The following is a 26109-nucleotide window of genomic DNA, read 5'->3' as shown; positions in this document are numbered from 1 at the left end:
GGGGAAACTGGAGCACCCAGACATAGACATGGATAGAACATGCAAACTCCAGGCAGGCTCACAATTTTTTAAAATTTATAAAATATGCTTCACTTTAAAACGCAATTTAATGTGGTAAGAAATTACTTTTGATTTGAAAAATGCTGAACTTAACTTTTTAAAGAAGAAAACCACAACCAAATAAAAAAAAATACAACAATGTATTCCATAGGAAATCCACCAAGCTTACCACTCACCTGACTCAAAACAGCCATACAATAAAAAAAGCCTCATGGAAAGTATATTTTTATATAAATGAGCAAATAAAATTAAAAGTTTCGGTGCAGGGCTGGCATGCTTACTTCAGAACTATCTGAAAAAAACGTTGCTGTGAGAGAATTAATTTTTTTCCAATTTGATATAATATAGAATGTCACTTTCTCACTAAAGAGAAAATGGAGAGAATAGACTAGAATTCTTCCAGTTGAGAGTCTTCATGTTTATGACTACCTGTGTATACTCCTGGTATTAACATTTCCTTTACAATAAAGAAAAGCAGATTTGACTGTTAGCATGACTTAGTGTATGTTTGAGCACCATCACACAATCAAAGTGCACAGTGATGCATACTTGCTGTAAATTACATGAAAAGTGTTTTATTTTGTAATTTAAACCACTTTGCAGAGATCTGTTTTGAATTTGACATTAAAGACTAATCCGGGTTGGAAAATGGATGGATGGACTACATGTTGTAGAAAAAATAAAATGTTAACTTCCAAGGGGGTGAATATATTTTATTAGACACTGTACAAGCATCAATACAATACAATACAATTTATTTTTGCATAGCCCAAAATCACACAAGAAGTGCCGCAATAGGCTTTAACAGGCCCTGCCTCTTGACAGCCCCCCCAGCCTTGACTCTCTAGGAAGACAAGGAAAAACTCCCAAAAAAACCCCTTGTAGGGAAAAAATGGAAGAAACCTTGGGAAAGGCAGTTCAAAGAGAGACCCCTTTCCAGGTAGGTTGGGTGTGCAGTGGGTGTCAAAGAGAAGGGGGTCAATACAATACAATACACAGAACAGAACAAATCCTCAATACAGTATACAGTAAAAATAAAAATATTACAAATATGGAGCAGAATTAAACAGTAGATGATATCACATAATATGATTTGGATTTGTTTAGAGTCCTGGAGACCTCAGCCATCAAGCTGCCTCCCCCATTTGGCCATTCCACAGCTGAAACAGCACTGGGCCAGCCAATCCGATGAAAGGACCCCTCTTTCCCATGATTCCTGCGATCCTCCATCAGGGATGACTTTACCTTGGGCAGGCAAAACAACTTGGCAGGTGGGCCGTGGCACCAAGTGCCACATTTGAGTACCAAGAAGAGAAACAGAATAGGTGAGGGTTAGTAACAAATTATAACTGTCATGTTGCTTATGTTTTAGTGCGAATGACTAACAACAGAGATGCAGTATGTACAAGTAATCAGCAGCTCTAGTCAGGGTATGCTAAACTGAAATAGTGAGTCTTCAGCTGGGATTTAAAAGCTGAGACTGAAGGAGCATCTCATATAGTAGCAGGCAGACCATTCCACAGTTTAGGGGCCCTGTAACTAAAAGCTCGACCTCCCACTGTTATTTTATTAATCCTTGGAATCACAAGCAGACCGGCGTCTTGAGATCTTAATGTGCGCTCTGGTTTGTAAGTCATGATAAGTTCAGACAAGTAAGCCGGACCTCGACCATTTAATGCTTTATGTGGATTTTGAAATCTGCCCTAAACTTAACTGAAAGCCAGTGTAAGGATTTAAGAACTGGAGTAATGCGTCAGTCTTTACTAAAATGGTGGTGCTCTAAAATATCCTGGGACCAAAGCAAATACATGGCTTTGATTTGCCAATATTCCATAGCCGATTCAGAACAAGAAAGCAAGAAAATGCAGCCATAACTAATGTCTTATAGGCCAACCACACACAAAATTCAAAGACAAGGTTCATTTCAATGTATTCCTTGTCCACACTGGTGTTTCAATGGCATCTGCAAAGTCCTCTGTACTAGTAACCAAAATCACAATCTGGAACTTGATTTTCTGAGTGCATAAAACTATGGACTTGTATTATTTAAGGGACTGGAAGAACAAAATGACAGTGAAACATAAAAAGTCCAAACATGATGCAGCCCCCCTTCTTGGAGGTGTTTCAGTCTATATCATCTTACTTTCGGATGTTGTGCATAACTGATGCAAACGTTTCGAGCAGGCTTGTAAGGAAGTTTAACAGAGGTTCCTTCTAGTTTGAATGAAGATTGTGTCACCCTTCCTCCTACTCCCAATTTAAATCAGACTGATAATTTAATATTTTGAGGTCATTTTAAGCAACATTTAAAGAGTTTTTTTTTTTTTAATCCAAGGTTCGGGTTTGAAGGAATACTACTGAGCATATATGGATTTGATCGAGAAGATCTACACTGTCCAGAAGGTCAAACTTGTTTTTTTCAGAAACCAGAAACAATTTTGAAAGAACTTGATGTGGAAATTACTGATGTGTATATAGATTTTATTATCTTGGCGGTATTTTTTATTATTTTCCGCCTTGTGGCTTTTATCATACTTAAACTCAGAATCAAAATTGAGCGCTAAAGTGTTAGAAATGTAAAAAGATGTTGTGCCCTGTCCTCAAGAAAGTAAGTGAACACCTCTAAACATGAACATGTATACATGGACTTACTGTCTATAAAGTATGTTAAAATACAGCCCGACTTTGAGGCTGCAGAGTTGTGTAATAAAAATTACTGTTCTATATGACAAGTAAACAATGTTTCAAATAAGACAGTATTATTTTACTTCTAACTAATCTGAAATTCTTTTTGCTTAAGCTTTTGAGAAGAAAATGCATGCTATGTAAGTTTCTAATAAATGACTTCGTAAGATCATTGGTTTAATAAAGTTTGTTTCAATAATGGATAATACTGTACCAAATTACATGTAAGCCGTTATATTTTATTTTTAATAAAGTATTATCAGTGTTAACTTGCACCCCATCCAAGGTTGGTTTTTGTTTAATACCCAATGCAATGATATTCTTGGGCACTATCCAGTAGGTGGGTTCAGTATTACGATTATGGGAGGCTAGGCAGTAAGGAAAATGAATCATTAAAAATATGTTGGTGCCATGTGCCTACTGTGTGATACTAAGGGGGGGATAGGCTGGAGTTGAACAGGTTTATTAAATTATCTGATGAATAAAAAGCTGCTAAATTCAGCTAACATATGATGTGGTGGAGCAGGCCTTTTACTTCAAATTCCTAGTCCTCTTCAGGTAGGCCTGAAGTGGCTCAAGACAATAGAAGAGAATTTTCTAGCAAAATAAATGGGCTATTACTTTATCACTGGGTATTCTAGATTTCAGTGTCATTTTACAATGGACTCCACTTGATCAAAAAATGGGTCCCTGTTTTTTTTTCTTTCTTTTGAGTCCTATCTGGAACTGCTAGAAGTTACTGAGTTCAAAAAATTACCAGATGTGCAAAATAAAGCTTGTTGAGGGGTTTTGCCCCAAAACTACATATTAGCAAAGTGTTGGCGGATTTGTCACCAACACTTCTGCACTTTTCACAGCTTGGGGTTCCTGTCAAGCATTTACATGATGCAGGAAACAATTACTAAAATACTACTGTTGGGGCATCCTCCCAGGAAGTCCATAAACAATGGTAATAGTGTTTTATCTGTTGAGCAAAATACAACAGAGCAACTAACATTGCAGCTTCTTTCACATAAACAAGTGTTTTTGTCACCTGAAGGTTAAATAAATACATATACTGAGGCTTTGTTCTTAACAATGGAAATAAGAATTAGGATGTAGTGGTTGATGAAAGTGAGTTCCATCGCTGATACAGTCCTTGGTTCAAATCTCACACCCGGTCTGTGTGGAGTTTGCAAATCCTCGTCCCCATGGCTGCATAGGTTTTACCTCCAGTTATTCCAGTTTTCCTCCCACATATCCAAGAAATGTACTTGTTTAGCAGGCTGGCAGTGTCTGATTAGCCTTTTAAGGGAGTATGCATGAGAGGGCCCTGTGATAGCCTGCCATCATCAACTGTTTGTTTTCTTGGCCAGAATTGTTCAGTGCCCCATACCCATTAATAATAAGAATAATAATAAATTTTATTTGTATTGCACTTTCTATTTCAGAAATTTCAAAGTGTTACAGAGTAAAAATAAAATAATAAAACAAGAAAATCTATTTATACCTTAACAAAATATCTTTCTAAAAAGATGAGTTTTTAGATTCTGTTTAAAAACATCAGTCGACTGTGGGGCTCTCAGGTAGTCAGGGAGGGCGTTCCACAGTCTCGGCGCCACAGATGACAAAGCCCTAACACCCATACTGCGAAGCTTGGTTCTAGGGACTTGGAGAGTGTTAGTGTGTACAGAGCGGAGGGTGCGTGAGGAGGTATGAGGGGTAACGAGTTCCTGTAAGTAAAGGGGGGCATGTCCATAAATGCACTGATGGGTGAGGAGAACGACCTTGTACTCAATTCTGAGTGGGACAGGGAGCCAGTGAAGGGTTTTCAGGATTGGGGTGATATGGTCATGCTTTCGCACCCTCATCAGGATCCTGGCAGCGCTATTCTGAATATACTGGAGTCTCTGAATACTCTTGCCAGGAATCTTGATGAGGAGCGCATTACAGTAATCCAGCCTGGAGGAGACAAAGGCATGGACGAGCTTCTCTGCATCTGCCAGGGTGAGAGTTGGGCAGAGTTTAGCGATGTTCTTGAGGTGGTAGAAAGAAGACTTACAGAGGTGTTTGATGTTGGTGTCAAAGGTGAGTTGAGGGTCCATTTTAACACCCAAATTGGTGACAGATGTGGAAAGGGGGATGTTTTGGCCAGCGAAAGTGATACTGGTGATGGTAGAAGAGCGGAGATGGTGTGATGTGCCAACTAAGATGGCTTCTGTTTTGGATCTGTTTAGCTGAAGAAAACTGAGCCTCATCCACACCTCTATCTCCTCCAGGCAGGTAGTCAATGTAGATATTGGCAGAGGAGCAGTAGAGGAGGTGGGGGTAGTCCTGAGGTGAAGCTGAGTGTCATCAGCATAGCAATGGAAAGATAAACCATGTCTGCTAATGACATTTCCAAGAGGGAGCATGTAGATGGTGAAAAGGATGGGGCCAAGCACAGAGCCCTGTGGGACACCACAGGTGACGTTGTGGGTATGAGATTTTGCGCTGCCCAGGGCGACATGCTCAGTTCTGCCGGTCAGGTAAGATGTGAACCAATTATGACCATTTCCTGAGAGTCCAATGGTGTATTTCAGGCGGTGAAGGAGGATGTTGTAGTCTACTGTGTCAAAAGCAGTTGTCAGGTCAAGGAGGATGAGTAAAGAAGGGGAACCAGTATCTGCTGTTATCAGAAGATCATTGGTGACCCTGACCAGGGCATTAATCCCGGATAGGCTTCAGCCTCTGAGACTCTGAAATGGAATGGGTTCCAAAACCAGAATTAACATCACTTAAGTTTAAAAAAATTGACCTCTCATTTGCTTATTCCCAAAACAATGCACAAATAATAATACATGTCAAGGCAGTGTTTTGAACAAGTAATGTTATGTTCTCCGTCCTTCTATTGCTAAATCTAACAGAATTAAATCAGCTTGACTTTTGCTAAAAACTCGGCTCTTGAAAATGCCTGCTTTCTCTGGCCATCAGTTTTTTTGCCTTAATTGTAGCCCAATATCAATTCTGATCCATTGCTGCCATCTACTGGACAACATCCAAAATACACATGCCATTTACTAGTGCGTAAGGTTCTTCAGCTGATAGGCACCATCTATTTTCTGTACCTCAGTCACACAGCAGCTTAAGTGCAAGGCAGGGACCAAACCAGACTACACAACAAGGCTGTTTGAAATTTTTTTTTGTCTCCTGTATCATCTGGAATCCGTGAAAAAGCAGATAAATCGATCCATTGGAGGGTAGATTATAATTGCAATATCTAAAGGGTTATGGGGAGTTGCACGCTGTACAAAGCTAGGATCACCCGTCTATGTGATGGCAGTCTGGCATAAGGTACCCTCCTGCACACACAATTTAGAGTTACCGGACCCCGAAAAGAAATTGAGAAACCAGAATATCCTGAGAAAAATCCATGCAGACACATAGAGAACCTACAAACTCCACCCTGTGCACCACCTTGCAACTCAGTCTTTGAGGGAAAACTAAAACTGCATTAAAATTTTACTACAATGTTAATCTGGCAAATTCAGTGTCCTTGATGGAAAATAATTAAATTTGTGCATGCTGGAGATTTTTAGACCTAACCACTGCAGGTAAATCGTGCTTGTATCAGCACAAACAGTATCTATTTGGAATACCATATAACTCCCAACTTTAGCTATGTAAAACAAATGAAGGGGCACAAAGTTTTTAATCAGTTACTAAAAGCCGGAAGACTGACGTGTCAAGTTCCTCCTCCATGCTCTGCCTTTCCAGTGTGCTTCATCTCTTAGCAACAACCATCTCTTATTAGCTTGCTTTTTATTACCAATTGCATATGAAAAAAGGAATTGACAATGTTTTATTTCTTAAGGAATCTGTAAGAACAAGCATGTGAATTGATGACCTGCCTGCCATCAATACAGTTGTACTCAAAGTGGTCAGCCACACCATTGTGCGAAACTGCATGGGTCCATCATACCCTAACTCTAATCCTTCTGCTTGTTGAGGTATCTCAGATATGCACAAGGATGAGGCAGTTTCTCTTTCTGATGATATTTTAACTTGTTTTTCTTATAATGTTAGTTGTGTCTCTCTTAGCTTTGCAATGTCAATGTCATTTGAAGCGTAATTTTAGCCAATGAATAAGCTGGTACTGGGGAGGCCCCCTTACCAAAGGTGGGGTGGTGCTTCTGAGTCCGTTCCAGTTTTGTTTATGAGAACGTGTCAAGGAAGTGATTTATTTAACAAAAGTTTATAGTAAAAACGTGTGTTTGGGGCATTGTGAGCATACGACTGGATGACTTGATGTGTAGGTTATGTGAAAAAGGAGTTTTTAGAGAGATTTTTTCATGGACATTTTTGATAATATTTGTTGTACAATTTGGGATTAAATCACTTAGAGATCTGTACATAGACAACGCCTTTGCATCCTACGAATAATTACACTCCAAATTTAACTTTCCAGCAACACATTTCTTTCACTTCCTTCAAATTAGAAACTTTGTTAAACAGAACCTGCCCGATTTTTCTCACCTCCCACCTACCTCTATACCGGAAAAAATATTGATCAATCTCGAGGACTCGGACAGCATTTCCGTAATATATAAAATTATTTTACAGTCCCTCCCTTTGAAAGATCCAAGAGGACAATGGGAAAAGGATCTCTCACTCAACATCTCAGAAAAGGAGTGGAAGGTAGCAATGCACAGAATTCACTCGCGCTCCATATGTGCAAAGCATGCAATTATTCAACTAAAAATTATATATCGAGCACATCTGTCTCACTTAAAATTGTCCAAAATGTTACCATGGCAAGATCTAACTTGCGAACGCTGCAATCGAGTTCCAGCCTCGCTGCGACATATGTTTTAGGTAGGCATCAAATTAACATCATTCTGGACCAAAATCTTCAAATGCCAATCAGAGAGCCTCGGTGTCACAATCCCTCCTAACCTATTAACAGCTGTGTTTGGTGTACTTCCAGATGGACTTAAAGTGGAGAAGAACAAACAAACTGTGATTGCCTTTACTACACCACTGGCACGTAGACTTATCCTGCTCAACTGGAAGAATCCTGACTCTCCTATTCTAACTCAGTGGGTAACTGATGTTTTATATTATTTGAAACTGGAAAAAATCAAATTCGTACTTAGAGGATCTGTGCAGAACTTTTTCAAAACCTGGCAGGATCTAATCAATAACATTTTAGAATACGCATTTAAATTGAGGAAGCAGGTTCTCTCCCCTCTTTTACCCCATTTATCTTTATTCATTTATTTACTTATTTTTACTAGCTTAAAGATTTACTCTGCTGGCCTAGCTGTCTTTCTCAGGGGTGAGGGTTGATTTGTTTGCAAAACTATTTTTGTAAAACTTGAGTTATTTGTATGGAATGTTATTTGATTTTAATAAAATCAAAAAATATATATAATAAACTTTGTTGTTTCCATTTTGCATTAAAACATGGAATTTAGAATTTTTCTTGGTCAGAGGTACTTTATCACAGACCCACTAACTACTGTATTAGATCAACAGCTGTGTACATGTGTCTGAAGTCTTTGAGGGTTTTGAGAAGTTTCTGATGCTGGAAGCTAGATGATTTTGCTGAAAAAAACTCATTCTGAGGACTGGTGGCATTACTAGGTTTCCAAGTTTTTAGATTTTGTTTGGCACAGAACTTTAGTGGTCATCAGCTAGTTTCGTTGGAGACAGTTGTGTCAGCTGTTAAACCAGGAGGGCGTCCAGTCACATAGTTGATTCACCCTTTTAGGTAGATGAACTGAAAACAACTCAAACATTTTTGCCATCAGATGATAATAGGTTTGCAGGTGTATACTGTACATGTAGAATTGGATTATAATTTTTGAGGCTCTCAGGGTCTCAGCCTAGCAATGTTATAGGACCGATGTGCAGTGTGCCAAGAATAATTGTGGCAGTGGTGGCAATATAGCCGTACAGTTTGGGTCTTTTGGTAGGGAGGTTTGTTACACTACCCTGTATAGCTGGACCAGAACTACAAAATGACATTACAGTCCGTGGAACACAGAAGGTCCAGTTGACTTGTATGGGTCAGGTATCAGAACTAGGAGTTTTTATGTTAACTTTGTGCATTTGGTCATTTTTAATTTTTTCATTTTGTAATGTTTGGTTAGCTATCTTACATAATTTTTCCTGTGTAAACATGACTAAATGAAGAAAACTAAACCTAAACCTAATGGCATGGATCAAGTATAGCTCCTGTAAAATGATTATAATTTGGTTGATGCCTTTATGCAAGGTGACTTACAACATTTGAGAGATACATGAAAGCAGGCATTGTTCTTTGTATTTTGGAATTTCATTTTTCTGCTTGACTTTCTTTATTTTATGTTGTAAGCATTGTGCTGGTTTTGGACCCAGCAGAGGTTAGTTTACATAAGCAGGTACTCATTCTCTTTTGTCAAACTTGTAACTCCTTTGATTAGTCAGTGGGCTGCTGTTTTACATATTGTAAGAGCCATTTGTAAAATAATACAATGCCTGTATTAAAGTATACGTTTGGGTTGATTAGCTATGCCTTTGTGTACAATAAGTAGGTGCTCCATTAATCTGTCCTGCCTCTAGCTTTAATTCTGTAAAAGGCGATGGGTGAGTAGATTGCTGTTGAGCAGGACATGGGGCAACAGTTTTTTGACCGTTTTATTTGGGTATGATTGCATAGGTTTACAGTAAAGGAAATGGCATTTTTGGAAGTACTTTTAAGACATGTTTAATAAGTTTATTATATTCTTTAATTTATGTATATTTTGGAATACAGTTCTTTAACTCATATGGAAGAAATAACCGGTGGTTTAATGTGTCAGAATCTTCGGTCCTACACGAAGTGGCAATTAACAGGGAGTCACCTCTATACATATTAATCCTTCCATCATTAAACCTGCTTCATCATTCAGTTCTGAATTGTGCATCCTGAAGCATATTAATAATAATAATTCATTTTATTTAGAGGCACCTTTCATGGCACTCAATGACACCTTACAATAAATGAAAGAAAACAATACAATAAAACAGTCAGTTTCTCCAACCCGCTATATCCTAACACAGGGTCACGGGGGTCTGCTGGAGCCAATCCCAGCCAGCACAGGGCAAAAGACAGGAACAAACCCACCGTAGGGCACACACACACCCCACACACTAGGGACAATTTAGAATCGCCAATGCACCTAACCTGCATGTCTTTGGACTGTGGGAGGAAACCGGAGCATCCAGGGGAAATGCACGCAGACACGGGGAGAACAAGCAAACTCCACGCAGGGAGGACCCGGGAAGTGAACCCAGGTGTCCGTACTGCAAGGAAGCAGCACTACCACTGTGCCACCGTGCTGCTCTACAATAAAACAAGATAAAATAACATTATATAAACTAAGGGGTTTGCCCTGCGCTCGCTTTGCTCGCCAACCCTCCAACCTGTGCTACACGCCAGCCACTTCGTGTGTCTCTGCCACTCACGTATGTGGATTTCATTTTCACCAAACAAATCACGCCTCTTCATTGGAAAGAAACATAACTTTTCCCTGATGGCAACACTAATGAGATGATCTACAAGTCTCCAACTTAAAGTTTAAATCCGAACAATATATTCAATTTCTTTTCGCTGTTCCGTTATTTCACCGAGTAATAATTTCCGTTTTTTTTTGCACTAATGCGATCTTTACTATCAGTTTTTTGAGACTTTTCGAATTTTAGTACTTCATTATCTCTAACCTGCTCTGCATGTGTATCGCACCAATGTTTTTGAATTCTTTACGACATTCTACTTTGTCATCTACTCTTTGTCTTTTATTTCCTGCCCCGGGTGTGGTTAAATCTCTTGGCGCAAAGTTTCGTCTCGCGGGACTTGAAAATATCTCTCTGAAAATGTGACGTCTCATCCCAGGCTAAAGATTCTCAGGATTTTTTTATATAATAGAGAGATCCATATTACTAACCAAGAATGGTAAACCGGATGGCATGGACGCAGGTACACGGTGATGGGACCATGAGACATACTGCGCAGGTGCGTACAGCGCGTGTCTCATAAACCGCACGCGAAGTCGTATCCACCACGAACGAAGGAGTCACGGCCCAAAAACGAAAGAGCTAAACTGACGTGAATGAGAAATGAAGCAACAACGCTCCCATAGCTAACAACTAACGACACAGCCATGCAAAAAAGTGGATTCTGCGCTGCAGCCCAGATTCAAACAGAAGAGGCTACGGCGGCCCCACAGGTCCACAATGATAGTATGGAAGGCGCAGGTGTCACCGCCATATTGTGACTGGCACTACTGCGGGGTGAAGTTAGGAATAATATGCTGCTTGGGATTGTACAAACCGCTGAACGCTTTACACCGAATTCAAACACAATACAGCTCAACGATACAAACACGAGCCCACCTGGATAAGATCAATGAATGCAGGTGCCTACAATGCACGTCTGAAACTGCGGAAGCAAAGCAGGCATTGGTTCAAAACGAATGAGCTCGACTGACGGATATACAAACACGAGCCCGGCTGGATAAAATCAATGAACGCAGGCGCCTACAACACGCGTCTGAAATGCCACAAGCAAAGCGGGCATGGCTCCAAAACAAATGAGCTCGACTAATGTATTTCAGGATACCCAACGCCGGGAGTAGGCGAGCGAAGTGAGCAGGGGGCGGAGCCCCCCCTTGCATGATGATAAAAGGACAAAACCATACGGTCAAAGGGCAAAATCAGTCGAGTAGGCAAGTTTAAAAAGCTAAGTTTTAAGTCTGGATTTGATAGTTGGGAAATGAATCAGGGAAATGAATCAATGTTGCGGACATCTTGAGGGAGGGAGCTCCAAAGACGAGTAGCAACAAAGCCAAAAGATCTACAGGATAACCCCTAGTAGATAAACAAGCAGAGGATGTAACAAGGAGGTTTGAGTATGAAGATCTAAGAGTATAAATGTGTAACAAATACAAAAGATATAAAGGTGCCAATTTACGAAGAGCTTTGAATGTTAATAGCAAAATCTTGAAATGAATACGATATTTAACAGGAAGCCAGTGAAGTTCGTACAGAACCAGAGTAATATGTTCAGTGGAGGTGATTCTGGTAATATCAGCAGAATCCTGAACCAGATCAAGCCTATGCAAAAGCTTGTGAGGAAGGCCAATGCATGCAGAATTACAGTAATCTATGTGAGATGTTACCAAAGCACCTACAAGGATAGCAATACTATTAGGTGTAAGAAATGGACAAAGATGAATTATATTGTGGACGTGAAAATATACAGACCACACCTAAGCTCTTAAAATGATGAGTAGGAGAAACTGTACAACCATCAATTGACAAAGAAAAACAGTCAACTCTGGTGAGAGTAGATTTAGTACCAATGAGAAGAACCTCAGTTTTATCGTGAAGTTTGAGGAAATTGGAGGAGAACCATGCTTTTATTTCAGTAAGGCAATCAGAGGATGAAGGGAAGAAGGACAGAATTAGGCTTGGCAGATAAATACAGCCGGGTGTCATCAGCATAATAATAAAACTGAATACCAAATCTCCTAAAAATATTGCCAAGTGGTGGGAGGTAGATAATAAAGAGGGCCCAAAACAGAGCCCTGGAGAAAGCCACTGGTGACTGGCTTGGGCTGCGATCTGCAATTCTTCAGTTGAACAAACTGCGCAAGTCCAGAAACATATGAAGCAAACCAAGTGTAGGAAATACAACTGATTCCAACAGAGTTTAATCTATCTAACAGAATGCTATGAGAGACTGTATCAAATGCCGCACTCAGGTCTAGCAACACCAGAAAGGCCAACAGCCCAGAGTCAGCAGCCGTTAGCAGATCATTAGTGATTTCAACCAAAACTGTCTCTGTACTGTGGAAAGGGTGAAAATCAGCCTGAAACTGTTCAAATAAACCATTATCAGTAAGATACGCATGTACCTGTGCAGCTACTGTCAAGTAGTTTTTGAGATAAATGGCAGGTGTGAAATTGGTCTGAAATTATTCAGGTTATCAGGATCAGCACTAGCTTTCTTTAAAATGGGAATTATAGTAGCTGTCTTATGTAACAACATCAGAAGAAAGCAATGAGGGTATAATGTCATTTATTAACGAGACAAAAGAGGTTAGCCAGGTGTTTACCAAACAAGTGGGAATTGGATCAAACTGGGAAGTGCAACATTTAGATTTTCTAATAAAAACCAATGATTTCAGAAACAGTTGGAAGTGTATAAGACAAAAAAGAATTTAAGCAAAACCTACCAGATGCAGAATTAGTATTGTGTAGTGTACTTGCTGCTGCTGTCAGCTGTTGATGAATAATGCAAGTTTTTAAATTAAAGAAAATCATGAAAATATCATATTGTACAGTGGAGTAAAGGTGAGGTGCAAGGGCATTAGGTGGCTGAAGAACCACATTAACAATAGAAAATAAAGCTCTAGAATTCCCATCACCTAACCTACACTGTTGCACATAAAAAGTACATTTGGCAGTGGAAAAGGCACCCTTATTAAAAAGTAGATGATCATGATACATTTTTTTTATGTTTAGCAGATCCTGTCTTAACAGAGAGACGTTCCAGGGGGCAGAGCAAGTAAAAGAAACGGACCGAGATTTTAAAGGGGCAAGATTATCTAATAGACTATGCAGTCCATCATTGTACTGGGAGACCAGTTTTGTGAGAGGATTATCTTGGAATGGGAGATTAATGCACAGAGTAGGCAAATGAATATTCTTAATATTGTGAAATGAAATAGAACGATATTGCTTAGTTTTGGATAATTTTCCATTTTATTCAGATATGGGCAGATCAGGCACAGTACAATTGAGAATAGTTACACCAGTGCAACAAAAGAGATCAAAAATATGATCTTTACAATGTGTAGGAAAATCAATGTACGGCTCTGTAAACCAAAACTGTCATGATACAGAATGCATCACAAGAGAATTATTAACATTATCCATATGCATATTAAAATCACCCACCGACATAACATTAGATGACACAGCACAGAGAGAAGTTAAAAAGCTTAAAAGTTCATCTAAAAAGTCCTTATTAGGTTTAGGTAGTCGGTAAACAGTGGCTAGTAAAGCAGTAGTGGGCCCATTGATTTGTAAAACAATGCACTTAAAATAAGGTATATAAAGGGCAAAGCCACTGAAGATACTTTGCACCTATCATTGTAAACTATCGCGAGTCCATTCCCTGTACTGGACGCCTGAGGCTGACTGATGTAAGCAAACCTTTGGGGCACAGCCTGATTCAGGCTGCCAGGTTTCAACAAGACACATGAAATCATACTTCTGATCGTCCAGAAGATCACAAACTAATGAACCCTTGTTCGTAAGTGAACGGATGTTAAGAAGTCCAAAAGCAATACTGTTTACATCAGGCCTAGCATTACCTGACCTAGCTGGCTTAGCTAGCACGCTGTAGTCAGCAGCCTTGAGTATTGCTGGTCGGAAGACAACAACAACAACATTTATTTCTATAGCACATTTTCATACAAACAATGTAGCTCAAAGTGCTTTACATGATGAAGAAAGAGAGAAAAGACAAAATAAATAAGAATTAAAATAAGGGAACACTAACATAAAATAAAAGTAAGGTCCGATGGCCAGGGAGGACAGAAAAATATAAAAAAAAACTCCAGACGGCTGGAGAAAAAATAAAATCTGCAGGGGTTCCAAGGCCACGAGACCACCCAGCCTCCTCTAGGCATTCTACCTAACATAAATTACCTCAATCAGTCCTCATTGTATTCAGGGTTCACATGGAAGAACTTGACGATGATGGTCATGTGGACTTCAGGCCTTTAAGCCATCAATGTAAGGACATCACAGTGCTTTGATCAGGTGGTGGAGACACAGATTGCCACCACAGAAAACCGGAAAAAGAACAGAATAGAGATAAGGGTTTATTACGGATTTTGAAGTCTCCATGAATAGTAATCATAATTAATTTAATATACAGAGCATCAGGATTAAACTAAGATGAAGCTATGAGAAAGCCATGTTAAAGTACAGTAATGTGTTTTCAGCAGTTTTTTAAAGTGCTCCACTGTATTAGCCTGACAAATTTCTATTGGCAAGCTATTCCAGATTTCAGGTGCATAACTGCAAAAGGTCGACTCACCACTTCTTTTAAGTTTAGCTCTTAGAATAATAAGCAGACACTCATTTGATGATCGAAGGTTACGATTTGTAAGGTGTAAGACATTCCGAAATATAAGGTGGAGCGAGATTATTTAAGGCTTTGTAAACTATAAGCAATATTTTAAAGTCAATTCTAAATGACACAAGTAACCAATGTAGTGACATCAAAACTGGAGAGATGTGCTCGGATTTTCTTTTCCTAGTTAAGATTCTAGCAGCTCCATTCTGCACTTGTGGTTTTCTTTTTCTTTCTGTCCCATGTTTACAGTATTGGAGCTCCCTTTTGCTTTTTGCTGTCGCTCTTCATGTGCCAGTAGTTACAATGCCTGTGTAGTCACCAGCACTTGGCACATGACTGAGGCCCACATCCTTGTCATGTGACCTTCCTGGCTTCAGCATCTTTCTCCTTTGTCATTTTTCTTTTCAGTGTGCATGACAAATGCCCTAATAGTGCTGCATCTTTTAACTTTTAAACTCTCGAAATTAAGCTAAATAAATTATTAGCATTTATACATTTCCTCTAGTTGTAGTTTAAAGTATCTCAGTCTAAACCTTACATGTCATAAGCTATCACTGCTACAGTAAATGATTGGTTTGTTTTACCCTTTGTTTTGTCCTTTATGAAGTATGATCATTATTATAGGTGCATTTCAATAAATTAGAATATCATCGAAAAGTTAATTTATTTCAGTAATTCAATTCAAAAAGTGAAACTCGTATATGAGTGATATATTTCAAGCATTTATTTCTTTTTATTTTGCTGATTATACCTAATAGCTAATGAAAAGCCAAAATTCAGTATCTCGGAAAATTAGAATATTGTGACAAAGTTCAATATTGTAGACTCATGGTGTCCCACTCCACTGAGCTAATTAACCCAAAACACCTGCAAACGTGTCCCAGGCCTTTAAATGGTCTCTAAGTCTGGTTCAGTAGGCCACACAATCATGGGGAAGACTACTGACATTGACGCCCTCAAGAAGGGTATTCCACCACAGGTCATTGTTGAAGAACCTGGCTGTTCACAGAGTGCTGTATCCAAGCATATAGATGTGGCAGAAGAAGGTGCACAAGCAACATGGCTAACTGCAGCGTTGAGAGGATTGTGAAGCACAGCCCATTCAAGAATTTGGGGGAGATTCACAAGGAGTGGACTGTGGCTAGAGTCAGTGCTTCAAGAGTCACCACACACAGACATATACGGGACATGGGCTACAACTGTCACATTCCTTGTGTCAAGCCACTCCTGGACCAGAGACAACATCAGAAGCGTCTTACCTGGGCTAAGGAGAAAATGGACTGGAATGTTGCTCAGTGGTCACAAATCCTCTTTGTGGATGAAATTAAATTTTGCATTTCATTTGGAATTCAAGGTCCCAGAGTCTGGAGGAAAAGTGGAGAGGCACAGAATCCAAGTTGCCCGAGGTCCAGTGTGAAATTTCCATAGTCAGTGATGATCTGGGGAACCATGTCATCTGCTGGTGTTGGTCCACTGTGTTTTATCAAATCCAAAGTCAGTGCAGTCGTCTACCAGGAAATTTTAGAGCACTTCATGCTTTCCTCTGCTGACAAGCTTTATGGAGATGTTGATTTCATTTTCCAGCAGGACTTGGCTCCTGCCTACACTGCCAAAAATACCAATACCTGGTTTAATGATCATGGTATCACTGTGCTCAATGGACCAGCAAACTCAACTGACCTTCTCTATGGGGTATGGTCAAGAGGAAGATGAGAGACACCAGAGCCAACAATGCACACGAGCTGAAGGCCGGTATCAAAGCATCTTGGGCTTCCATAACATCTCAGCAGTGCCACAGGCTGATCGCCTCCATGCCACACCGCAATTGAATGAAGTAATTAATGCAAAAGGAGCCCCGACCAAGTATTGAGTGCGTACATGAACATACTTTTCAGTAGGCCAACATTTCTGTATTAAAAATCTTTTTTTTTCTTTAATGGTCTTATGTAATATTCTAATTTTCTGAGATACTGAATTTTGAGTTTTCATTACCTGTAAGCCATAGTCAGCAAAATGAAAAGAAATAAATGCTTGAAATATATCACTCTATGTGTAATGAATCTATATAATATATGAGTTTCACATTTTGAACTGAATTACTGAAATAAATGAACTTTTCAATGATATTCTAATTTATTGAGATGCACCTGTATACTACAAATGTGGTAAAAACAAAACTTTGAATTTAGCAAATCTGAAAGCTTGCCAAGTACTGCTACACTGGTGTACTGCACACAGTGTAACATTTGCATGTAGATTTTATATCCCACTTTAAAAAATAAAAAAGGGAGGATGTAAACTTCATCAGCAATATACAGTACATGCTATAACCGCAGCCATACCAGACACACTTCCGAACAGGTCATCCACCTGAAGCTAAGCATGTTTGGGCTTGGACAGTACTTGGATGAAAAACTAACCAGGAAAAGCTTGGATTGCTACTGGAAGAGGTGTTGGTGAGGCCAGCAGGGGGCGCTTAACCTGTGTCTGAATGTGGATCCCAATGCCCCAGTGCAGTGATGGGGAAATTGCGCTGTAAAAATTGGTGCCGTCCTTCAGATAAGGTGTAAAACTGAGGTCCTGACTCTCTGTGGTCATAAAAGATCCCTGCGCATCCTTCGTACAGAGCAGGGTGTTTCCCAATGTCCAGGATAAATTGTTCACCGTGGCCTAATCATTCAGAACCCTTAATCATCCTCTGTTTCTAATTGAAAAGCAATCTCTCTTGCCACTTCAACACCAACTGCTAATGTGTAGTGCGTGTTTACTAGCACAAAATGGCTGCTGCTGCATCCTCCAGGTGGATGCTGCACATTAGTGGTGACTGAAGCATTTTGGGTAGTGAGGAACGTGCTATATGAACGTGATGTCTTCTTCTACACAATGTCTACATTTATAAATCCAGCAGTATTCTGAGCTGCACTTGACAACTTGTTCCCATATTGTAAGGATCTAATTTGACTCTGTCTCAAAGTCATGGGTTTGGGGTGATTCTCTTTCTACTTGTTGAGATATAACTAGCATTTCATATGTTGTCCTGAGCAAGAGTTAACAATTATCCTTCTGTTCCATGTAAATGATAAGCCCATACAGTCTTAGCTGGTTAGTGGATTGACAACTAGAGGTATCCAGTACCTCTGTTCCTGGGTGCAGCTGATTTCTGCTTCCTGCATATGTAACAATGGTTTGTGGTGCTGCTCTGTTTCCTCTTTCCACGCACTTCCTTGTAGCTGATCTCTGGTTGTAACTGCTAGTTGGTATTGAAATGATTGTATGCAGCAGTTATGACAATTAGGATTTGAACTCGAAATTAAGGGGCTGGTTATTTTGCGATATCCTAGTAATCGAACCTAAGGGTCTCTCTCATTCCTTCTGGCTGTCTTCAATCAGTGTATGAAATCTACAAATGTCATTAATTGGCTCGGATTAAAGTAGTCATGACTTCTGGTCATGGTCTTCATAGGACTCTCTGAGGTAAAACAAACATTTGTTGTGTCTAAACACTATGTTGAAAATACTTAACTTTGGTCATATTTTTTCCAATTCTTTGCTCCCTTTTTCCTTTTCTTATTCTATTCTATTTTGATAACTGTAACTCCTACTTGAGAAGTTAGATAAGAACTACCAATTAATGCTGAGTGCGTGTAACTCGTATTGGAAGTTGAGCTGAACATTTTGCAGAGCAGAACAAGCGCCAGAAGATGTATAATAAAACTGTAGATATATAACAAAAGTCAGAATCGGAACCAACAACCAAGCAGATTTTTTGTACATTGACAAAGACAAATGCTGAAAAAATGTAAGAGAAAGGCCAACATCTAAAGAAAAAGCAGGCAGATTTGGAAAAATTCAAAAAGTGCAAACAATCAAGAACAAAGCAGAGCAAATGCAAAATGCCTTCATAAAAGCCGAGAAGACAAAGTGATGAAACTCTAATTGAAGAGCATCACTGAGGTCCTGGCCTTCCTATCACATCACTTCCTCATTAATGAAGTCACCAAGCAGCCCATAAGCAGAGTGTCCAGAACAGAATTCAGAATATATTCTGACAACATACAGTACAATAAAAGCCATATTGCAACCATAATAAATTTGATCAGGATTAGGTTCAACCTAACACTCAAATTTGATCAGGATTAGGTTCAACCTAACACTCAGTAGTTCCTCTTATTGGAATATACAGGGCAGTACATAGAAAACAGTTTCTCAATGCCAATAGGGACTCTGCTCTGTTGGGCCCTTGACCTGCAATTGCTGAGCGCTTTGAGTAGTGAGAAAAGCGCTATATAAAGGCAAAGAATTATTATTTCATCATCATCTCACAGTTTGCATAATTAAAAATTTTGATCAAGCAGTTGTAACTCAACAAAACAAACTCAATGATGCAAGTGCTTTAGTCGTGTTGGAATGACAAATGTAATGCATACAGTATCTCTGGAATACCATTGCCAGGAAGTGCTGTACCTAGTCTTCAAAAATGTTTAGTTAGATGGTAAGTGTCAAATTAACATCCACATGAATGTCCATACTGAATGTTTCACAGCAGAATATTGCCCAAAGCATCACCTTCCCTCCACTGCCTTGTCTTCTTCTATCAGTGCATCCTGATGCCATTTCTTCCCCATGTAAACAATGCACATGTACCCAGCTGTCCACATGACGCAACAATAAAATGGGACCATGAAACCTTGTACCATTGGTCCTAGGGTCAGCTCTGACACTTGAAAACCCATTGTTGGCAGTTTTGATAATGGACAGTGGTAAGCATGGCCACTCTGACTGGCCTGCAGATACACAAACCCCCCCACACAGCAGGGATCAATGCACTTTGTGTTGTGACATACCTGTAACCATCATTAAAATTCTCTGTGATTTCTGCCACAGTAGCCCTTCTTTTGGTTTGTACCTCAGAAGGAATGGCCACCCAACACCCTGTCTGCTGTATGTGTGATTTTTTTCCCTCTTTGGACCAGTGTCAATAAGTACTTAACTACCGTACTGCTGACTGTGAGCATCTCACAAGCCTTGGAAATGCTCTGACCCAGTCTTGTGGCCATCATGATTTGGTCCTTATGAAAGTCTCTCAGGTCTTTACACCGCTCCATATCTTTTGCATTCAACATCTTGACTGCGAGTACCTAATGTCTGCTTACATTTTAAACATCCCTGACCTTGACATGTGCCTATGTTATGAAATGTTCAATGTCATTCACTTAATGATGGAGTGGCCATAATGTTTTGGTTCATCAGTATATATTTATGTAATGAACCTTTATCTTGTGACCATCTGCAGGACCACTACAGTCTTGACTAAGTAATTTGTACCAGTTATTTCATATTCACTTGGTAAAATGTGATTTACTGCTAGAACAACCCAAAAATGATGACCTATAATTATTAAAGCAAATCCTGGTGTACTCCAAAAAACAATTGTTACGAGTATCTTGTTTTGTACATAGCTTGAGGGGTGTTAGACTCAACTCCATCAGGAGCACGGTGGCTGCAAGTTATATTTCTGCTGCTTTCTTAATTAAATATTATTCAGTTCTACGTACCTCTGGTTCCACTCCTTATAATAACAATAATTAATTACATTTCTAACCTACTCAAAGCACTTTACGTAGACAGCTGGGGAGCCACTTCAAACATCACCAATATGTAGCATCCACCTGGATGATGAGATGGCAGATATTTTTGCTCCAGTACACTCACCATACATTAAGGGGGTGAAGTGGTTAAAGGTATAGTTAGCCAATAAGGGACATGGAATAATTAGGGCACAAGAATGACCAGGCTGTGGTGGGCAGTTTAGCCAGGACTTTGGGAAACACCTTACTCTTTTCATATGATGTTCAGGGACCTTTTATGACCACAGAGAGTCAGGACTTTAACTGAAGGACAGCACCAGTTTTTTTGTTCATCACAGTGACCCCATCAATGCCTTAGGGCATTGGGATCCACACAGGGTAAGCACCCCCTGATGGCCTTACCACCATCTGTTCCAGCAGCAGCACTAAGCTTGTCCTAGATGGTCTCCCACGTAAGTACTGGCAGGGCTCAAATATGCTTAGGTTCAGGGGGATTACCTGTTCTGAAGGGCAGGTGGGATGGCTGCTGTACAATTTCAATCAAACATTTCTAATTTCATCATTAATCTTTACTACTGCTACTCTTCTCTTGACCTCCTTCCTCTTCTTCCTTCTCTCCGCTGTACAAAATGACACATAATGTACTCAGAATGCTAACTAAACATCATGGACATCATGCTGTCCTTATACTGCTGTACCTTTGTCTCTATGGTCTGGCAAAATGGCTAGAATGAATAAAATCTGACACAGAGGCGGCCTTAGGGGTGTGCGGGGGGGGCCTAGGGCTGACCATCCCCACGCGGGCCACTTACATCAAATGCTGTTACCGGTATGTGTGGAGTGTATAAACTTGTGCGCGAATTTAATAAAAATAATGTTACCATACAACGGATTTTCTCATTACAGTATTCAGCTAAATTTTTGCAAGATAACACGTGGACTTTATCAAAATATAACGATATAATCTATTGAAAAAGTGCAATTCATAATTCATGACAATACCACGACATTGCGAAATGCGATGTGGTGTCATGCGGAAATTAGCAGGGCCTCTTCTAGAAAAGTGCCCAAATTGCAAGTATACTCTGAGTCTCGATATGCAGGATGTTCTGAAGAGGGATTTTAAAAGGGTTCCTCTTAGAAGCATCTAAAATATATATATATACTGGAGAATATACCTTGACAAATCTGCTCAAACGGGACACGCGGACCTCAAAAGCGGGGCCTCCTTAGGCACGGGCCCTGGGGCCACTCTTGATCTGAAGGATTTCCAGCAGCATTATTTCAGGTGATGTTTATGAACAGATTAGTGTGCAAGTCTGGCCTGCGTCTGCAGTTTGCCTATCAGGCACATATACAGTAAGTAGGTGTGGAGAATGCTCTGATCTACACCCACTTGGACAAAGCCGGCACCACATTTTTACAGTGCCTTTAACACCATTCTGCCCCATCGGCTGGGGAAACATGGACTACCTGACCATCAGACAGCAGTTTGTGTGGCTCAGGGACTTTGTGTCAGAAACGATGGTATGCAATGTAATACTTGGGCACGTCATGGAACTGTCCTGTTTCCCTTCCTGTTCACCCAGTACACAACAGACTTCCAGTAAAATAGCAGCTCCTGCCATCTATTGAAATTCTCAGATGTCTCCTCCATCATAGTCTGCATTAATAATGGAGCTTCCTATTCACCCTCTACACAACAGACTTCCAGTATAATGGCTGCATTAATAATGGAGACAAGTCTGAATACTGAAGGCTTGTGGAACACTTTCTCTTGTGGTGCAGGGAAAACCACCTGCAGCTCAGCATCAAGAAGACAAAAGCACTGGTGGTGAACCTCTGGCGTACCAAAGAACCTCTGAGACCAGTCACCGTTCAGGGGGAGGATGTGGAAATGGTGCAGAGTTACAAGTACCTGGGGGCTCAGCAAACTGGACTGGCCTGACAACACAGCAGCATTGTACAAGAACAGCCAGAGCAGATTGTACTTCCTGAGGAGATGCAAGGTTGTTTGATATGATGTATGCAGCAAGCTGCTGGAAATATTCTATTGGCACATAGTGGCCAGTGTATTGTTTTATGTTGTGTTCTCCTGGGGAAGCAACTTGAGTTCAAATGAAGCAAAATGTCTGAACAAACTTATCAGGAAAACATGTGCCATCAGAAGGTTAACCCTGGACACACTGGAAGTGGTTGTTGAAAATAGAAGATCAGAGGCCATCATGAAACATCTCCTCCATCCCCTACAGGAGGCACTCTCTTGGAGCACTTTTAGCCACAAGCTCATTCCACCACAGTGTGCTAAGAAGCACCTCTGGAGGTCTTTACTGCCAGCGGACATTCAATTCTTCCTGCCGATGCCTCAGACTAAATACTTGTTCTCTTTAAATTAATATTTCTGTACAAATAAACATTTATTATTTATTTATCTGTTGATTGATTGTATTTGCCTGCGAGTCGGAATTTTTGCTTTTTATGTTTCTGATGCTGAATGCATCTACATTTCCCCTTGGGATCAATAAGGGTTATCTATATAATCTAATCTAAATTTAACAAATGACAGGAGACAATTCAGGCCATCAAGCTCGTTTGTTTAGCTAATAGATAAGCTCTCCCAGTATCTCATCCAGAAATGTCTTAAAGGTTGTCAAGATTTCTGCTCCTACTACATGTCTCAGTTGTTTGTTTCAGATTCCCACAACTCTTTGAATAAAGAAGTGCTTCCTGGCTTCAGTCCTAAAAGCATTTCTCCTTAATTTCCGCTGGTGTCCTCAAGTAAGTGATTTACAAATAAATTGAAAGAAGTCTGCTGGATTTACTTTATCAATGCAATGTATAAGCATAAATGCCACAATGCTGCCCACTGCTGAAAGATCCATCCATCCACTAAACTTCTATCCCATATGATCTAAGCCAGGACAATGGTGGACTGCATCCTATCACTGCAGCACTTGGTGCAAGGCTGGAAGCAATCCTGGACAGGATGCCACTTCATCTTATAGCTCATTCATTGCTAGTCAGCTTAACATGGACCCCTTTGGGTTGTGGGAATATAACTGTAGTAGACACAGAAAAATCCAAGCAGACACTCTGAGAATCAGTTTTGTCAACCAGAGATCAGTCCACGAAGACACCTGCCTTCAACAGCGGCCTGGACCACAAAGCACCAGACCCTTATGACTTCTCCTGCAGGTGGTCAGCCCACTGGAGGACGGCCCCATGTAGCTCATTTGGGCTGTGTGACCCCTAGTCTGAGGTCATGGTTCTCAGCCGGAAAAGGGTGCAGTGCCTCTCTCCAGGTTGGGGAAGAGGTGCTGCTTCAGGTTGAGAAGTTGTAATATCTCGGGGTGTTGTTCATGAGTGAGGGAAGAAGGGAGCGGGAGATTGACAGGCAGATCAGAGCAGCATCAGCAGTTATGCAGACATTGTACCGGTCAGTCATTGATTGGCAAAGAGGGAGCTAAGCCGAAATGCAAACCTCTTGATTTACCAGTTGATCTACATCTCTGTCCTCACCTATGGTCACAAACACCTAGATTGTGGATATAAGTGGCAGACGTGAGTTGGTCAAAGTCCATTTGTCCATTTTCACCAGAACAGCACCACTTGGTGTCCATAGTGTAACTGTAGCTAGGCTTTGGGGTCCAGAGTGTGCTCTCTTTGAGTTACCAATACAGCACCCCTCGATGTCCTTAGCATAAATCTAACGGAAAGGCACAGGGCAGGGGCCTAATGAGTTACATAAATGGCGCCCCTCACTGCCTGGAGCAAGCATCCCCTAACTTTCATAAACACTGCCCCCCATGTGACACATATTGGTTTAACCGGCTCTGGTGTCTGGGCTCAGCCTTAAAGAACGGGTGAGTAGTGTAAACATTTTGGAGGAGCTCAGAGCAGAAGCATCGAAAGGTGCCATTTGAAGTGGTTTGGGCATCTCATTATGATGCCTCTTGGAAGCCTGCCTGTGGAGATGTTTCAGGCATGTATAAACCAGGAGGAGACCTTGGGGCAGACCCAGGTCACGCTGGAGAGATTATATTCAGTATCTGTCTCAAGGACTTGGAGGAGGTGTCAGGTTAAAGGGATGAAAGGGCATCTTTCTTTGATTAGACTGCTGCTCTTGCGCATGGATGGACACTTTGAGAATGTACAGACTGAAGCTGTGGGGTAGGAGCTCTAAGCACTGCGTCACTGTGCCACTTTCTGTGAAAAGATGATACATGGAATACATTTTGTTTATAGCATTACAATCAGATATAAAAAACGTTGCTGGTATAAATTGGACTCTCAGTAAAATGTTGGCCCGAGGACATCGAGGTCAAGCCCCTTCCTTCAGGTTGGTCTTCATTACTGGCATTCGATGGCCGAGGTGGGCACACCCACTCCTCGCGTGCTGCAAGAGGAACCGACAGTCCGTCACGGCGGCTGCTGCTCCGGGCAGGCAGCAGATAATTCACTTTACTGTCAACTTTTTTTTTGGGAGGGGGTGGTGGGGGCAGTGGGGGTGGGTTAGGGACGTCTGGATGATAAACTTCCTCCTCGCGCCGTTCACTTACTTACTTGGCTGTCGCCGACTTCCTCTAAACAGTTGCGTTCACTTCCTTCGCTTCACTTTGCATCGCAGCTCAGAAGCGAGGCGTCAAGCGGACGGAGACCGGCGGCCCTTTAGGGGGTGGAAGATAAGAGAAAAAGAAAAAAGAAAAGAAAGACAGAAGAGGTTCGCGCCCGCGAGATATGCTCGGTGAGTAGAACGCGCGGTTAGCGGCGCCGTTGGCTTTGCTGCTCCTCTCCAGCGGAGGGAAGGGCGGGTGGACCCCGGTGAGCGAGCGAGCAGCTGGCGCGCGCGCGTGCGTCTGGACTTTTTTTTTTTTAATAGAGACATAACGGTTAAGCAAGAAGCCCCCTCGGAGTTTTGACAGGACAGCGAGTTCGGGTGGAATCGCATCAGCGGAAAGCCCGAGCCTGCTGTTCTGGGTGGCGACTGGCGCCTGACAGCCGAACGTCATCTCTCGATTTGAAACGAGAAGCTTCGGTGATGGGACCACTCCCATACAAAAAAACAAAAAAACGAAGCGAACTTTTTAAAACGCGTTTGCCCAGCGGACGCCGTGTGACAGTACCGCCAAAGCGAGGACCCGAGTGACGGCGACTAAACTTTTTGAGCGTTTACAGGCAAGCATCTCGCATTTTCTGTGTTCAAATTCAAGTTTTTTTTCTCTATCGAGAGTGGGGAAGGGAAACGAATCAGCGAAGCGTATGCCAGGCTTTGCGTTTTTATCCGTTTGTGGATTTCATTCAGTTAGGCCCTTCCATCCATTAGGTGAACCCGCGAGATCGCGAGCAGCCGTCAGTCAGGCAGTAGGCAGGAGCAAGACGGGACGCCAGTGCTGGTAACGTGCTTCTTTAATGGCTCCGGGATGCAACTCAAGTACTCGGAACGATCGTGGCAGAGTGCAGTAACGTCTCTGATACAGAACTTTGCATTTAAACATTCTTCTTATTTTTGCCTGCCTCATCGATGTCATTTCTCCTCCTTTGCCTCTTTTCCACATCCCGACTTGAGGCTCTGTTGCCCCATCTATCACCTCCATACTGTCTCACTCAGCACCCCCGTTTTTCCTCCTCACTGCATATCCATAC

General features: G+C 41.1%; 3 protein-coding genes across 5 annotated transcripts in view; all 3 read left to right on the top strand.

Moving 5' to 3' along the window:
- The window catches only part of LOC114651031 (ATP-binding cassette sub-family G member 1-like), a 64015-nt gene extending 61286 nt beyond the window's left edge, over positions 1-2729 (top strand). For 2 of the 3 annotated variants that reach the window (XM_051926485.1, XM_051926484.1), the window contains one exon: positions 2396-2729. In XM_051926485.1, coding sequence (XP_051782445.1) covers positions 2396-2624 — 229 coding nt within the window. In that variant the 3' untranslated portion in view covers positions 2625-2729. The remainder of the gene's footprint in view (positions 1-2395) is intronic. The other variant, XM_051926486.1, reaches the window with a different exon arrangement.
- The window catches only part of slc6a7 (solute carrier family 6 member 7), a 666512-nt gene that overhangs the window by 378027 nt on the left and 262376 nt on the right, over positions 1-26109 (top strand). The gene's annotated exons all lie outside the window — the stretch shown is intronic.
- rhogb (ras homolog family member Gb) overlaps positions 25012-26109 on the top strand; it is a 61452-nt gene continuing 60354 nt past the window's right edge. Inside the window, exon 1 of the mRNA XM_028799349.2 lies at positions 25012-25210. The gene's annotated coding sequence lies outside the window, so the exon portion shown is untranslated. The remainder of the gene's footprint in view (positions 25211-26109) is intronic.

This window comes from Erpetoichthys calabaricus, chromosome 4 (assembly GCF_900747795.2).
Source record: "Erpetoichthys calabaricus chromosome 4, fErpCal1.3, whole genome shotgun sequence".
NCBI classification, from domain to species: Eukaryota; Metazoa; Chordata; class Cladistia; order Polypteriformes; family Polypteridae; genus Erpetoichthys; species Erpetoichthys calabaricus.
Note: the sequence above shows the minus strand (reverse complement) of the source record. Positions and strands in the feature narration are given on the sequence as shown.